At 38.9% G+C, this 13,753-nt stretch overlaps 1 protein-coding gene across 1 annotated transcript; it reads right to left on the bottom strand.

Annotated features, from left to right (window-relative positions):
* Window positions 1-1,053: 1,053 nt before the first annotated feature.
* On the bottom strand, window positions 1,054-8,738 carry LOC133882338 (serine decarboxylase 1-like). Its single transcript, XM_062321481.1, has 6 exons — window positions 8,579-8,738; window positions 8,077-8,379; window positions 3,182-3,413; window positions 2,886-3,079; window positions 2,654-2,790; window positions 1,054-1,728 (listed from the first exon to the last, which is right to left on the bottom strand). Exons 2-6 carry the CDS (start codon window positions 8,375-8,377, stop codon window positions 1,162-1,164), a joined length of 1,431 nt encoding a protein of 476 aa, XP_062177465.1. The 5' UTR covers window positions 8,378-8,379; window positions 8,579-8,738; the 3' UTR covers window positions 1,054-1,161.
* Between the last annotated feature and the right edge of the window lie 5,015 nt (window positions 8,739-13,753).

The following is a 13,753-nucleotide window of genomic DNA, read 5'->3' as shown; positions in this document are numbered from 1 at the left end:
AATCAATAGATTAAATTAGGGACTCAAGGAATTGAGATGTTGTTGAAATAAAATGACAATAAATTATTTGGACTTTATTTCGGTATACATATTTCATGGGGAGGTCAAATGCAATTCTATGTAGTCAAGGAACTCTAGTGTAGTCAAGGAACTCTAGTGTAATTAAATAAATTCCTATAGTGCAATTACAATTTTTTTTAAAATGGAGTAAAATATAATGAATGGTAACTTTGGGGTAGTTATGAGATAAGAAGAGTCCAAAGCCCATTAGAATTAGTTTTTATTTTTATTTTTTCTTAAGGTCCATCTTCAAGCTATTTAAACCCCTTAATAAGGGTGGCCGACCATACACTTAGAAAACTCACAGGGGGCTTGCAGCTATGGCTTGGGGAAGAGAAAAATCAATTTTCTCATACTCCCTACAAGCCTACACGCATACCAAGGAATTAACTAATTAAGGAGCCCACACTCATGGTTTCTAAATAGTAATGGGAGAGAAAAACTAATGAGTTTCAAGAGCAATTCAATGAAATTTTGAATTTGCAACATCAAAGGCATGTGTTTTTAACGTTGTTCTTCTAGTTTATTTGAAAATTAAAAACATATAGAGATTAACCGTCACTTCTTTAATAAATCATCATTTATGGCAATTTTTGTTCTACTATTTCAGCTGACCAATGTGCAAATGTGTTTCACTAAGACAGATTCACCTAAATGCTTGCTTAATCATGTGCGGGCAAAGGCACTGGTCAAAGAACAAAAAAGTAGACGCTCAGCCAAGCATGTTTGCTTAGAGAGAGAGAGAGAGAGAGAGAAACAGAGATCAAATTTCAGTATGATTTGAAATTTTTCTCCCTCATTCTTTTTTGGAAATAAAGAGGGCGGCACAGTCCCTACAGTGGCAGGGCTTGGGCTCATTTGAATGTATTCCTAGCCTCCAGAGAATGATTCAGGAATGGCATCAAATGTAATTAAGAAACGGTTCAAAGCTGATCCAATGTAATTGACGCATATAGGTAAAAAGTTGAATTAGTATCTATAAAAAATAAAAAATAAAATAAAAAAAAGTTGAATTATTAAAAATGAGCAGCTTCTAGGTATTGAATATCTGACACAACAAACAAACAAGGAATTGCATGCTTGTGTTTTGCTAGAATTGTCTCACTTGTGCAATGCACAAAGACAATTTTCTTTGCCTACATCTGATGCAATACAAGGAGGTTGAAGCTCTCCATCTTCAAACCATGTAGCACGTTTCTGAACCAGCTCATTCAAGAAAACATCAAGCTTCTCTATTGTGACGTTGGGCATCACCACAACGTGAGCAATGTTGCCCTGGCAAGCAAGCTGCCACCTTCGAACAAATTCCTCATCTTGTGGGCGCTCAAAGACAACCGTGCTACTCAGCTCGTTCAGCATTGCACCGATCCCTGCAGCTATTAAACGATCTTTCAAGTAGTGTGCATTTCTAAGGCATTTCTGAACCTCTTTCTGGAATCCTCTGTATCCTTTCCGATTTAAGGTGTACCAGAGGAAGATAGGAGCATGGCCATTTCGGCTACCCATGATTGTTGCATCCCTAGAAGCAAGGTACTCTACATTCCTTGAGAGAGCATTAATGTGATCCAATCTCGTTATTTGCACACCACATGGCATTGGGCATCCTACAAACTTGTGACCCGAAACACTCACGCTTCCAATAGGCTTCTTGAAAGAAACTTTTGGTGCCTGTTCACCAATATAAATGAGCACAGCAGAACGTGTAGAAATTTCAAAATGTCATTTTTTAAAACAAAGACTGAGAATGAGTTTTTAAAATAAACAAATAAATAAAAAGAAAGAAAAAAGATAGGGAGATAGCATCTTCTGAACGTATACACCACATGATCAGCAAGAAGAATATGTAGATGGACATATTGTCTTGAATTGTGTCTAGTCCAAGACAATAATAGAGAAAACAAGCATATTTTTCTAGGCTTCTTGATGATATCCTTGCACTTCAATTGAAAAGCAAACAATCAACCATTGAGAAGGGAAAGGAAGAGTAATGTTATACTCACACTACAACCACACTATGCTGACATGGCATGGGTTAGTAGCCCTTGGAAATTTTTTTATTTTTTTTTTTTACAATAGCTGATCAAAGGGCTACTAGCACATGCTATATCAGCATATCATGTGATTGTGGTGTGAAGAATAGCATTACTCAAAGGAAAAAAGACATAGCAAAGGGTCATGGTTTTTTTCCAATTTTTATCAGCTTTAAATAGAAAACAATCTGAAATAGCATATTTACAGCACTAACAACATGTGTTTAACACGCTCATTAAAATAAAAACGTGTTTAACACATCAAAAACAAGGTAGAATGTAAATGAGGCTCCATTAAATGGGTGGGTCGTACCTTGGAGTTTCTAGTTCCTAACAACTAGTCAAACCAAATTTTTTCCAACTCAAACAAGACTACAGGTAGCAGATCAAAGTCATATATCAAGATAGCAAAGCGAGGAATTTTATCTTTGTACTTTCCACTTGAGAATCTAACTACTGATTCAGACACGACTCCAACACGTGCATCATATATATGCACCCTGTTGAGAATTTCGCATCAAACCTGGAAGCCTGCAGTTGTTAGCAAAGCATGGAACACTCACACGTTTGACAAAAGGCATCATGAGACCAAACAGAGCCCCATCACAGTGGATGTAGAACCTGTCATGGGTGAATCCTGTTTCTTCAAGTTTCTGTATAACCAGATCAAGATCATCAACAGCTCCTTTAACAGTTGTTCCTGCAAAGTTATAATGAGTGAACCATAAAAGATGAGTGAGCCATAAAACAATTAGAGTGGAGAGAGAGAGAGAGAGAGAGAGAGAAGAGCATTACCTATATTAACATTTATGATGGCAGGTTTGTCCTTGTGACAAAGAAGTTTGAATTTGAAATCTTCACAGTCAATCTCACCCGAGACTAGAGTGTCCACCTTTACACACTCCATCCTGTACATTCGTGCTGCTTTAAAGACTGAATAATGTGACTCACGTGAGGCATACAAAATCCCATCTGGAAACACTTCTCTCCTGCAACATCAATCAATATGTTTAGATTCTTTTAAAGGGAATGAACTTAGTTTTACAATCTCAAAATAAAAGCTCAGAAAGCTTAAGTTCATCATCACTAACCCAACTAAGATACCATGAAGATTGCCTTCCGTGCCACAATTTGTAATGTAGCCCCAGTACTCATTCTTTTCCAGTTCCCATAGACGGGCAAACCAATCCAAAACACCCACTTCAAATTGTCTGGAATGGACACCATAATTGCTCTCTATAAATGGATCCCCAAGGTTGTTAATGGAAAAGTGTTGCAGCTGTGCCAGAGCACCATAATCGAAGTCCAAGTTATAGGGGTAACCTATTAGCAGTTTTCATATGTGAAGACTGTCAGAATTTCTTGCGCATGTAAATGAAAGGGATTTCTTGTCTCCAATTCAAGCTAAATTACAAATGCAATTCCTGCAACAGACAAAAACTATATAGATATTGATTGTATGAACCATTTCCTCACTATAATCGTGGCGGTGTGTGTGTGTGTGTGTACGTGAGAGAGAGAGAGAGAGAGGGGGGGGGAGAACAGCATACATTCCTCTATCTATGACAGTTTCATGTAATAATATGCTTTAATGTAAACATGTTGAAGATAAGGAAAGTACTTTACCCATATAGAACTTGGTGAACATATAAAGACCAATGTCATACTTTTCTATATTTTTTCAATAAAAAAACAAGGTCATCGCAGAATAATCCATTTGCTCATGCAATACAAATGCATAGAGTTCTGAGTTGGAAAGTACCAAAAGAAAAAAGATTTTTTTGATAAGTAAGAAAGTACCAAAAGAAAAAAGATAAGATAAAATGATCAACATTAAGAGTCTTCATAAATGCTATCATGAAATTTTAGAAACAAAAACTTTCAGAAGCCCTTTATGCACGAAAACATTCTATGCGTGAACATGAGGAAACAACAAAAGGTGCATCATACATTTAAGGCTATAATATATTAAAAGCAAAAGAACTTTCTGGACATCAGAATTGTTCAGCTCTCCTCCCCCTCCCCACAAAAAAAAAAAAAAAAAAAAAAAAAAGCCACCAACCCTAACTGAAAATTGAATGTCAAGTTATACAGGAGAAAAAACAAACTTGCGGGTGAAAAGAAACAAATTTCTCAAGCATAAAATAACACTTAAAAACATCCAAAACTTTAGACGTGTATATATGATACACAGAAATGACAGTTAAAGGCTCTAAGCTTCATATGATGCAACAGCTCAAAAATTCAATTTTGTCTTGAATTTAATCTTGGCAGCTCCAAAAAAATAAACTGATTGTCCTAAAAGTTGAAAGGAGAGATATAGCCAATGAAGTAAATTCCATCAAGGATATAGGCAAACAATTAGTTATGACACAAATAAAATGCACATACATGTATGTGATCTAAACAATAAATTTTTTTATTTTTTATTTTTTTATAAATAATAAAGGTTTTATTAAAAAAACATAAGGCGCCCCTACGTATACAGAAAGTATATACAGGAACTACCAAAGCAATTTAAACAAGAAAGAAAACCCCACAACCCTCAAAAACCCAAGCCCTCAAACCCAAAACCATCAGAACACCCCAACCCTACACCATGTGCGCCTTACTTCTCCTATGCCGGGAGGAAGCGCTAGAATCACCGTAGTTGATGGAGCTTACCAAATTCAAAACTTTCCTCCTACCTTTGGTCTTTGGACGAGCTGCCTTAACTCCCCGATGGAAGTCCTTTTCAATGGCTTCCAAAATTGCCAATGACAGATCCATATCCTCATCACTATCCAACTCCCAATCCAAGGCCAAATCGGGAGGTAAAACACCCAAAGGGTAAGAAGAGTCGCCATTCTCCCCATCCCAAACCTCGTCGCCTTGTTCCCATGTAACCACCTCCCTAGACAGACCAAAACCTACTTGCCACTTTTGAGATTGGGTCAAACCATTCACCATGAAATCCTCTCCCTTAATGGCAGTAGGAGAACTCAAAGTCGACGCACCTTCCTTAACAATCGGAGTCAACGCAGATATGACCGACACTTTATGAGTGACAACCAGGCTCGGGCTGAGAAACCCCCACCAAAGAAAACCCCTCACCGGAAAGGGAGACTTACCCTTATCCTGCACTGGAAGCACAACTACTTTCTCGGCTGGATCACTAGGAAGCAAAGATAGAAACCCCAGCCCTTGAGTTGGCCTCAAAGCTTCCATAGAATCAGCAAAAAGATTCTTGTCCATATGCACTTCTCTGGCTTCCCTAGCCTTCCGATAATATTTCTGGAGCGGCTTAGAGTTCGACAACACAAGAGAAGAGGAGCACAACCTCTTTCCCAACTCAGACACTCCTGAAAAAGACTGAGAGGAGGTGATGCAAGACTGAGAAGAAGAGGATACTTGTAGAGGCAGCACATCTAAGGACTGAAAAACCAAGCAAGCAACAGCCGAAGAAAAGGCACCCAAAGAAAAAGACCCAACAACATTACTTACCGGTGCCCCAGCATCGAAGACAGTACCTCTGGTGACTGCCGGGAAGGGGGGAAGGGAAGAGAACCTAGAATCAATAGGACTCACTGCTGAATAACAGAGTCCCCAGAGACGCCCAAGAAAGCCACCAAAGATGTCTCAAGCTAGTAAGGAACGGAACCAGGTTCCAAACTAGCAGAGAAACCCAAAGACCCAAGGCCTGCAAAAATATTCTTCACCATGGCCTTAGTCCTAGCCGGTTGACCCGTTTGGGCTTCAGACCCAATCCAACACTATTGAACACGAAAACTGAAACCCGGTCCAAAGCAGCCCAAAGTCACTCAAGGAGCTTCTTCCACGAACGATAAAGCCTTAGCTTCTTTCTTCCTAGCCTCGCCGGCACCATGGAAGCAGGCTGGATTTGAATTCTTCTCCGTCGACCCGTGCGGTTGCTCCTCCAAATCATAGCAATTCACCGTCATCCTCCCATCTTCGACCACCCTACACCACGCCTCTGAAAGCAGATCCAACCCATGCAACTCTAACTCCAAACCCCGCCGCCCAGGATGCTTGACATGAAAAACAGCTTCCCCTCGAACCACTTCCGCAAAGGATGGAGAAACCCCAGCCAAACGACTCGATGAAACACCCCCCTTCTGCATCCCCTCCGATGTAGATGCCTCAAAAACCAGTAACTGAGCCTTTGATCCGAGAAAAGTAAGCATCTTCCGCAACTCACCCACAACCCAAGACCAACCCCAACCTTCACAGCCTTCAGGGAGCCAAATAGCCCCTTTTCGACCACCCTCAGCGTAGGCAACCACCTCTAGGTAGCGGCTGGCCTTGTTACCACCCCGTTGGACCATCAATGCTTTCACATCCACCCAAAAATACTTGACAAAGTCCTTCATTAGAGCCTCCAAAGCCTCCTCAATAGTGGCCATCAACCACACTGAACCTTGGAGACCCAAAAAAATGAACACACAAAACCTCTTCCTCCTCTCCTCCAAGCGAAATTCAGACGCTTCTGCTTTCGCCGAAAAAGAGAAACATTTAGGTTCCACAGAGAAGCAATGCTCCATCTTTGCCAAGTCTGAAGAGCTACAAGAAGAAACACCATGGAGACATACCTATGAAACAGCCCCTCAACACCACCAGCCAAAAACCAACACCACGCACCCAGCAAAAACAAACCAAAACCAAACTCTAACGGGACGCGCCTACACGCGCCACCGCTAGCAGGGGAGGAAAAAGAGAGCGGGGGAGATGAAGAGAGAGAACGGAGGAAAAAAAAGAGAAAACCAGTCTGTTGCACATGAATTAACACACGCACAAACACCAATAAACTTAAAAGCAGGATAATTCTACCATCACAACAATTTACAAACGCTCAAAAAATAGTCAACATTGCATAGGTTAACTTGGAAGAGACAAATGGCAATAATTTTTCTTTTATTTGTGAGTTCCACGACACCTGATGGGTTTTGAACCCACACTTCCACTCTCCACTTATAAGGGGAGGGATATGCTATTTAAGCTAGAGCTCATTGGCAAAAAGACAGAAGACAACGAGTGCCAAAAACCCAAATCCTTGTTGTCACGTAAGAGACAAGTCAAGAAAAAATGGAGCTAAATATGAGTCTTTAGAGATTTTGGATTTTATTGCAGATAGTAAATTGGAACCAACCATATAATGTTCTTTGATCCATTAGTTGTCTATCATACCAAGAATAATGTAACTTAAATGAACCCTAATATTCTCATCCAAAAAATTAAAAAACAAAAAAAGAACCACAAATGTCATAATCCAACCTGAAATAAACCATAAAACTGATGGCCTGAATTCATAAAAGAAAAGAAAGCAGCTCATACATTTCTTGTCATCCAGGTTGCTTACTCATATATGTCTTAGGAGTAGCTCATGCTAGAATGAAATCATAGTAATGGAGTAACTCTGACTTGTTAGGACGATATACAAGAACAACAAGATATTATATGCACGGTGGAACTCTCCTGAGTTTTATTCATCGACTTCAATACTAAAAGCTCCAACAAATAAATTCCAACCTCATGTCCCAAAATGATATTATGTGATGCAGAAAATTTTGAACACTAACTATAACTAAATATATCCCAATTAAAAATTTATGAAACTGGTGGTTAACTGATGGTACAATGACCAACTTTGGAATAATTGGTGATTTCTTTTTTATAGGTAATCAAATAAATTTTATAGAAAACATAAGCGCCCTGAGCATACAAGAAGTATACAAAATGACACAAAAATATAAAAGGCAAAGAAACAATAAAACAAACCCTGCAAAGACCCAACCACAACAGAAATCCCAAAATACCCAAGCAAAAACCTGCCCAAAAACCCTCAGCAACATTACATCACAGCGGCCTCTTGCTTTCATTAGTACAAACCCCATTTGCAAAAAGCGCACCATCAAACAAGAAAACCAGAAGAACATGAAAAATGCTTCGTAAAAACCAGTGAAATCAAACGGGAAAGTTTATCACATACCCAAATGGCGCTTGGTCCTCTCAATGAGGGACTTCCTATAACGAGCCAAGACGCTAGCCATATAAGCCTCCCTCTCCCCAGTGACCTCATCATCAGATTCAGGCTCCGTGACGGCCAGGCACATGGTGTGCACATTCCTCCCAAGCACAATCTCCCTCTTCTTGTCCTTGTCTTCGGTCTCAACTTCCACTACCGGAGGCACAGGCTCCTTGATCACCGTCGTCGGATCGAAGTCCTCCGGCAACGGCTCGATCTTCTCGGTGTCCAGGTCGCCTGCATAAACGTCAATGCTTCCAACCATTGCTACAAACAAACCAAAAAATTAAAAATTAAAAATAAAAAGAAAATCAAAGAAATAGAAAGCTAATAACTATCATAGATTTAATAGGAAGTGTTGAGCAAAAAGCAAGCCGAATTAGCTAAGTAGACCACCGAAGAATGCCATCAAACACGGAAATGAGTAATGAAAATGGAGCGGAAGTTGCAGATCTGAAATGAATACCTCGGAAAGAAAAGAGAGGAAGCGCGGGCTAAGGAAGCGGCGGTGGAATCGCTCAGAATGTGGACGTGGGTAAGGCTTGGGAGTTGGAAGAGGCCGCAATGCGCGAGAGAATGGGAGTACGCACGCTGTTTATGATTTTTATGAGAGGCGCGTGCGCAGGCCCTTTGTGGTTTGTATGCTTTGCGTAAGCCCTCCCCTCCCATTGGAGCATATACGTAACACGTAACTAATTACCTTTATTTGCTTTTTTCTTTTTCTTTTTTTTTATATATAAGACTTTTTATGAACTTTACTATTTTTATGATTAATTTTTTTTTTATTATTATTATTATTAATAAGCAAAGTGAGGAAAGGGTGGGATGGATCATTGATATACAGCATGATTTATTTCAAATAAATGCAGTATCCAAAGTTACAAATATATATGTGATGTATATTAAGACTGATTGTATAAGGTAGAATTTTAATTTCTCTCAATTTTTTTATAAAAGTTTCAAGCATATGAAATAGCATCATTTTGATTACCTTATAACAAAATTTCATTTACTATTATCGGATGTGACGACCCAATTCAATACATTTTTTTTTTAAACCCAATCATCATAACATAAGCATATCACATCAGAGATTATTCATTGCAGCGAAAACTTTTAAACATATAATGATGAGATACATATACAACACAGAGTTTGTGATGACTCATTTTTTTTTATACAAAAATAAAATCGCACAGCAGTATGACGATTAGTTACCCAGCCAATTCAAAGTACACATCCTATATTATGTACCTGATATATCAGAGTATAACATCTATGCAGCAAAAATTAAATCAAATAAACTAAGTACCGTTATAAACAATGGCGACATACATTTGTCTATCTATTTAAAGCTTAATTAAAGTATTAATTACACAAAAGAATGGCCGTACAAAATACGTGTCATATCCGACACAAGCCATAAAGAAAATAACTACAAAGGGGACTATCCGAGTCCGACTCATTTACGACCCAAGCGAAAAGCATCAATCGTAGTATCTTAAGTATAGCACCACAAAGTCCTCATCGATGTCTGCGGTACCTGCAGCCAAAGCATTAGTATCTACATGGTCGTGGTGTTAGCCACGTCAGCATAGGTGAAAGTATAAATTCATCAACATAGGAGTATGGTACACATTGGCTTTCACAATTAAACACAAGCATACAAGCTATTTACAAAACTATTAACATCAATTGTATCATCTTCAAACATGTTACACATCATCATGCTATATATGTTCTTGTTCTGTTTCCTTGTTTCTTTGCTTGCAAGGCTTCCATTGATGAGAACCCGTGAGATCGAACTCCCTTTTGAACCCACAATCAAATTAAAACCTACCCAAGAAAGCCAAGAATCAAGTCAAGAGAATCTAGACCCGTTGAAATCCTGTTCCAAGAACCTATAATCAAATCAAGAAAATCGATCTAGACCCGTTGAAATCTTGTCCAAGAACCTAGATTTGGTGCAAACGCCACAAAGGGTTTGCCTTTGATAAGTTCATAGTTCAATCAAGATCTAGTAGAGAAAATTGAAAAGTTTTCTATGAAGAAAAACTTCATTCAAATTCAACTCTTTAGCAAATGAGGCTACAAGTCTTTTTAAAACCTCTCCATGAAACCCTAAACCTACTAAGGCTTACATCAATTAAAAGGCATAGGTTGAACATCTTCAGGCCCAAAACAACATAAACTAAAAGCCTATAGCTAATAAAAGAAGTCCACTTAATGAATTAAAAAAGCCCAAATGCGTGAACCATAGAAACATAAAAATAGGCCCACAAGCCTACACTTAATGAAATAAAGAGTCCACTAAACTATATGGATTAAAGTTGGTTCTTCTTCTTTCAAGCCCAACTTGAATGTTGGGTTCTTGCTTGATAAATTTGCAAACTTTGCCCAAGTTGATTGCACCAATCCTTGCATTACTTCCTTGATCTTCTTAGCTCTTGACCTTATGATTGGCCCATCTGGAACTTGCAAGGGATCTTTAAGATTCGACCCACCATTCCCATCTCTCTTCAAAAAGATTCGCCCTCAAATCGTCACCTGCATCAAATGGAGAAAGATTAGAAATATCGAAAGTAGCAGAGACATTATACTTACCTGGAAGATCCACTTTATAAGCATTATCATTAATTTTCTCAAGGATTTGGAAAGGTTCATCTCCTCGAGGATGCGATTAAGTCCTTCTATGGGCTGGAAATCTTTCTTTGCGCATGTGAACGCCTTTGCCCTTTATTGGCTTGGGAAGCAAACTTTTCAATCTTTTGCGCGGCCTTCCTATGTCCATCCAAACTACTCCTTGACCCTTGAGATGCTTCAATGATTCATGATCGGTGTGGATCACAAACTCCTTAGGCCAAAGGTAGTGCGGCAACATCTCTAGAGCACGAACAAGAGCATAAAGTTCTTTGTCATAAGTGGAATAAGTCAGGGTCGCCCTAATTGGCTTCTCACTGAAGAAGGCTATGGGCCGCCTATCCTGCATCAAAACGACTCCAATTCCTATTCCTGAGGAATCACATTCAATCTCAAAAGTTTTGTTAAAGTCAAGTAATGCTAACACAGGTGTAGAACATAACCTTTCTTTAATAGTAGCAAATGCATTAAGCCCCCAATGAAATCCAACATTCTTTTTAATTATTTTAGTGAGTGGTGCAAAAATCCCTAGCAAAATGCTTGTAAAAGCTAGCTAAACCATGAAAGCTTCTTACCTCAGTGTTAGGCGTTGCCCACTCTTGAATAGCCTTGACTTTCTCTTCATATCTTAACACATCGAACACACATCTCAAATGTTCAATATGTTCATCTAAGTTCTTGTTGTACACGACGATATCACCAAAGTATACGACTACAAATTTGCCTATGAATGCACATAATACATTGTTCATTAATCTCATGAAAATACTAGGCTCATTTGTAAGTCCAAATGGCATAACCAACCATTCATAAAGTCCAAATTTAGTCTTAAAAGCAATTTCCCATTCATCTTCCTTTTTCATTCTAATGTGATGGTATCCACTTTTAAGATATATTTTACTGAAAATATATGAGCCATGCAATTCATCAAGAATATCATATAATCTAGGAATGGGATGAAGATACGTTACCGTAATATTGTTGACCGCTTTGCAATCAACGCACATCCTCCAAGTCCCATCCTTCTGTGGCACTAGTAGCACTGGTACTGCACATGGGCTCATGTTCTCTCTCACGTACCCCTTACTCATCAAATCTCCAACTTGCCTTTGAAGCTCCTTGGTCTCCTCCGGATTACTCCTATAGGCTGATCGGTTTGGAATAACGGCTCCAGGTATGAAATCAATTTGATGCTCAATATCTCTAATGGGTGGCAACCCACTCAGTATCTTCTCCGGAAATACATCATCGGACTCCTGCAACAAAGAAACAGCCAAACTAGGAAAAGATTGGTTAGTTTCATCAAGATTAAGAGAAGAGTCTTTGTAAACAATAAAACTCATAGGATGATCTTCTAAGAAGGCCCTCTTAACTTCACTCTCCTATGCATAAAACCTCATATTTGTCTTCCCTTTTCTCTCTGCAGGTTCTCTTTCTTTTTTCTCTTGTGGCTTCACTCTCTTTTCTTTAATCTCAGCCACCTCTCTATGTTCTTTTTCACTCTCTCTTTTTCTTAAGATTTCAACCTCACCCTCATTTTTTTTTTCTCTCATTTTTCTTTCTTGTGTCTTGGCCTCACCTTTTCTTTTTTGCTCAATCTCACTTTTCAGCTTAAGTTGGTCCTCATAGACCTGTTTTGGGGTTAAAGGAGCAAGCTTGATTGCTTGTCCATCCTTTACTGCAGCTCGATCATTTCTATCCCACTTTGGTTTCTAAGGAGTGCTAGAAACTGAAGTATACCTTGCTGCCCCATTTCTCTGTAACTGCCTCCCCACCTTCATAGCCTTGTGCACCATATCTTCTACCTCCACATAATGATACAACTCAACTACATTGGCTATGTCCCTATTCAAACCACTTAAAAATCTGGCCATTGTGGCTGCCCAATCCTCCTCTACATTAGCCCGAATCATAGCCACCTTCATCTCCTTATGGTAATCCTCTACACTCCTAGACCCTTGTGTAAGGTTTTATAGTTTTTGGTAGAGGTCTCCATAGTAGTGGCTAGGTACAAATCTTCGCCTCATGAGAGCTTTCAACTCACCCCATGTTTCTATAGGTCTCTCATGATTCCTCCTCCTATTGGTCACTAATTGATCCCACCAAATAATTGCATAATCAATGAACTCAATTACTGCCAACTTCACCTTCTTCTCCTCTGAATAATTGTGACAATCAAAAATCAACTCTATTTGCTTTTCACACTCTAAATAGGCTTCAGGGTCAGTCCTACCTTGGAAAGATGATATTTTCATTTTGATGCTCCCAAGGTCCTATCTACCCCATCTCTACCCTTTGGATTTCCCCCATGTCCTCTTCCACGCCTACCTCCTTTAGGTCTGTCAACTCCACCCATTCCAATTTCAGATGCTATGTCTTCCTCATCATCATCATCTCCTTCATTCTTAAACTCATTTTCAATGCTAGGCGCATGTCTCGTCCTATCTCGTCCACCTTGCAAATTTCTAATCACTACCTCTTGTTGATCCATCCTATCCTTCACCTCCTCCAACACTAAATTCAACCGTTCAAATTGTTGTTGCATGGCCCGTAATACAAAGAATGAATTTTCAGCCTCTTCCTTAGGTGTTGAGTCACTCTTATGAGACATTTTCAATGCACTACAAAAAAAAAATAAAAAAATAAAAAATGTTAGTGGTAAAACCTCACACACTCCCTTACGTGTTTACGCTCAAATATTGTCACTCCACTCGTGTTTTCACTCTTTTGGTCTTTCAGTTCTCCTGTATTCCCTTTCAAGTTCTTTAAGAATTAGTTGAACTAAATCAAGACACCACCTTGTATTATTCCAACCAGCAATAAATTCCAAAAACAAGAAAGAAATAAAATGACACGGATCTAAAAGAATTTGTATGAGGAAAGAGCAATTAGGAAACAAGATACTAAAGATGATACATTCGATCCCTTTGAAGATAAAGATCAATCAACACCAAATCACTTCAATTTTCGGATTGCAAAGTATATATCAAACAGCTATTTC

Source organism: Alnus glutinosa, chromosome 11 (assembly GCF_958979055.1).
Source record: "Alnus glutinosa chromosome 11, dhAlnGlut1.1, whole genome shotgun sequence".
Classification (NCBI taxonomy): domain Eukaryota; kingdom Viridiplantae; phylum Streptophyta; class Magnoliopsida; order Fagales; family Betulaceae; genus Alnus; species Alnus glutinosa.
Note: the sequence above shows the minus strand (reverse complement) of the source record. Positions and strands in the feature narration are given on the sequence as shown.

Coding starts and splice junctions, on each gene's coding strand:
- LOC133882338 (XM_062321481.1), bottom strand. CDS start 8,377: ATGGTTGGAAGCATTGACGTTTATGCAGGCGACCTGGACACCGAGAAG. Junction 3,414..8,076: donor GAGGACCAAGCGCCATTTGG/GTATGTGATAAA, acceptor AACTGCTAATAG/GTTACCCCTATAACTTGGAC. Junction 2,791..2,885: donor CATCATAAATGTTAATATAG/GTAATGCTCTTC, acceptor ATAACTTTGCAG/GAACAACTGTTAAAGGAGCT.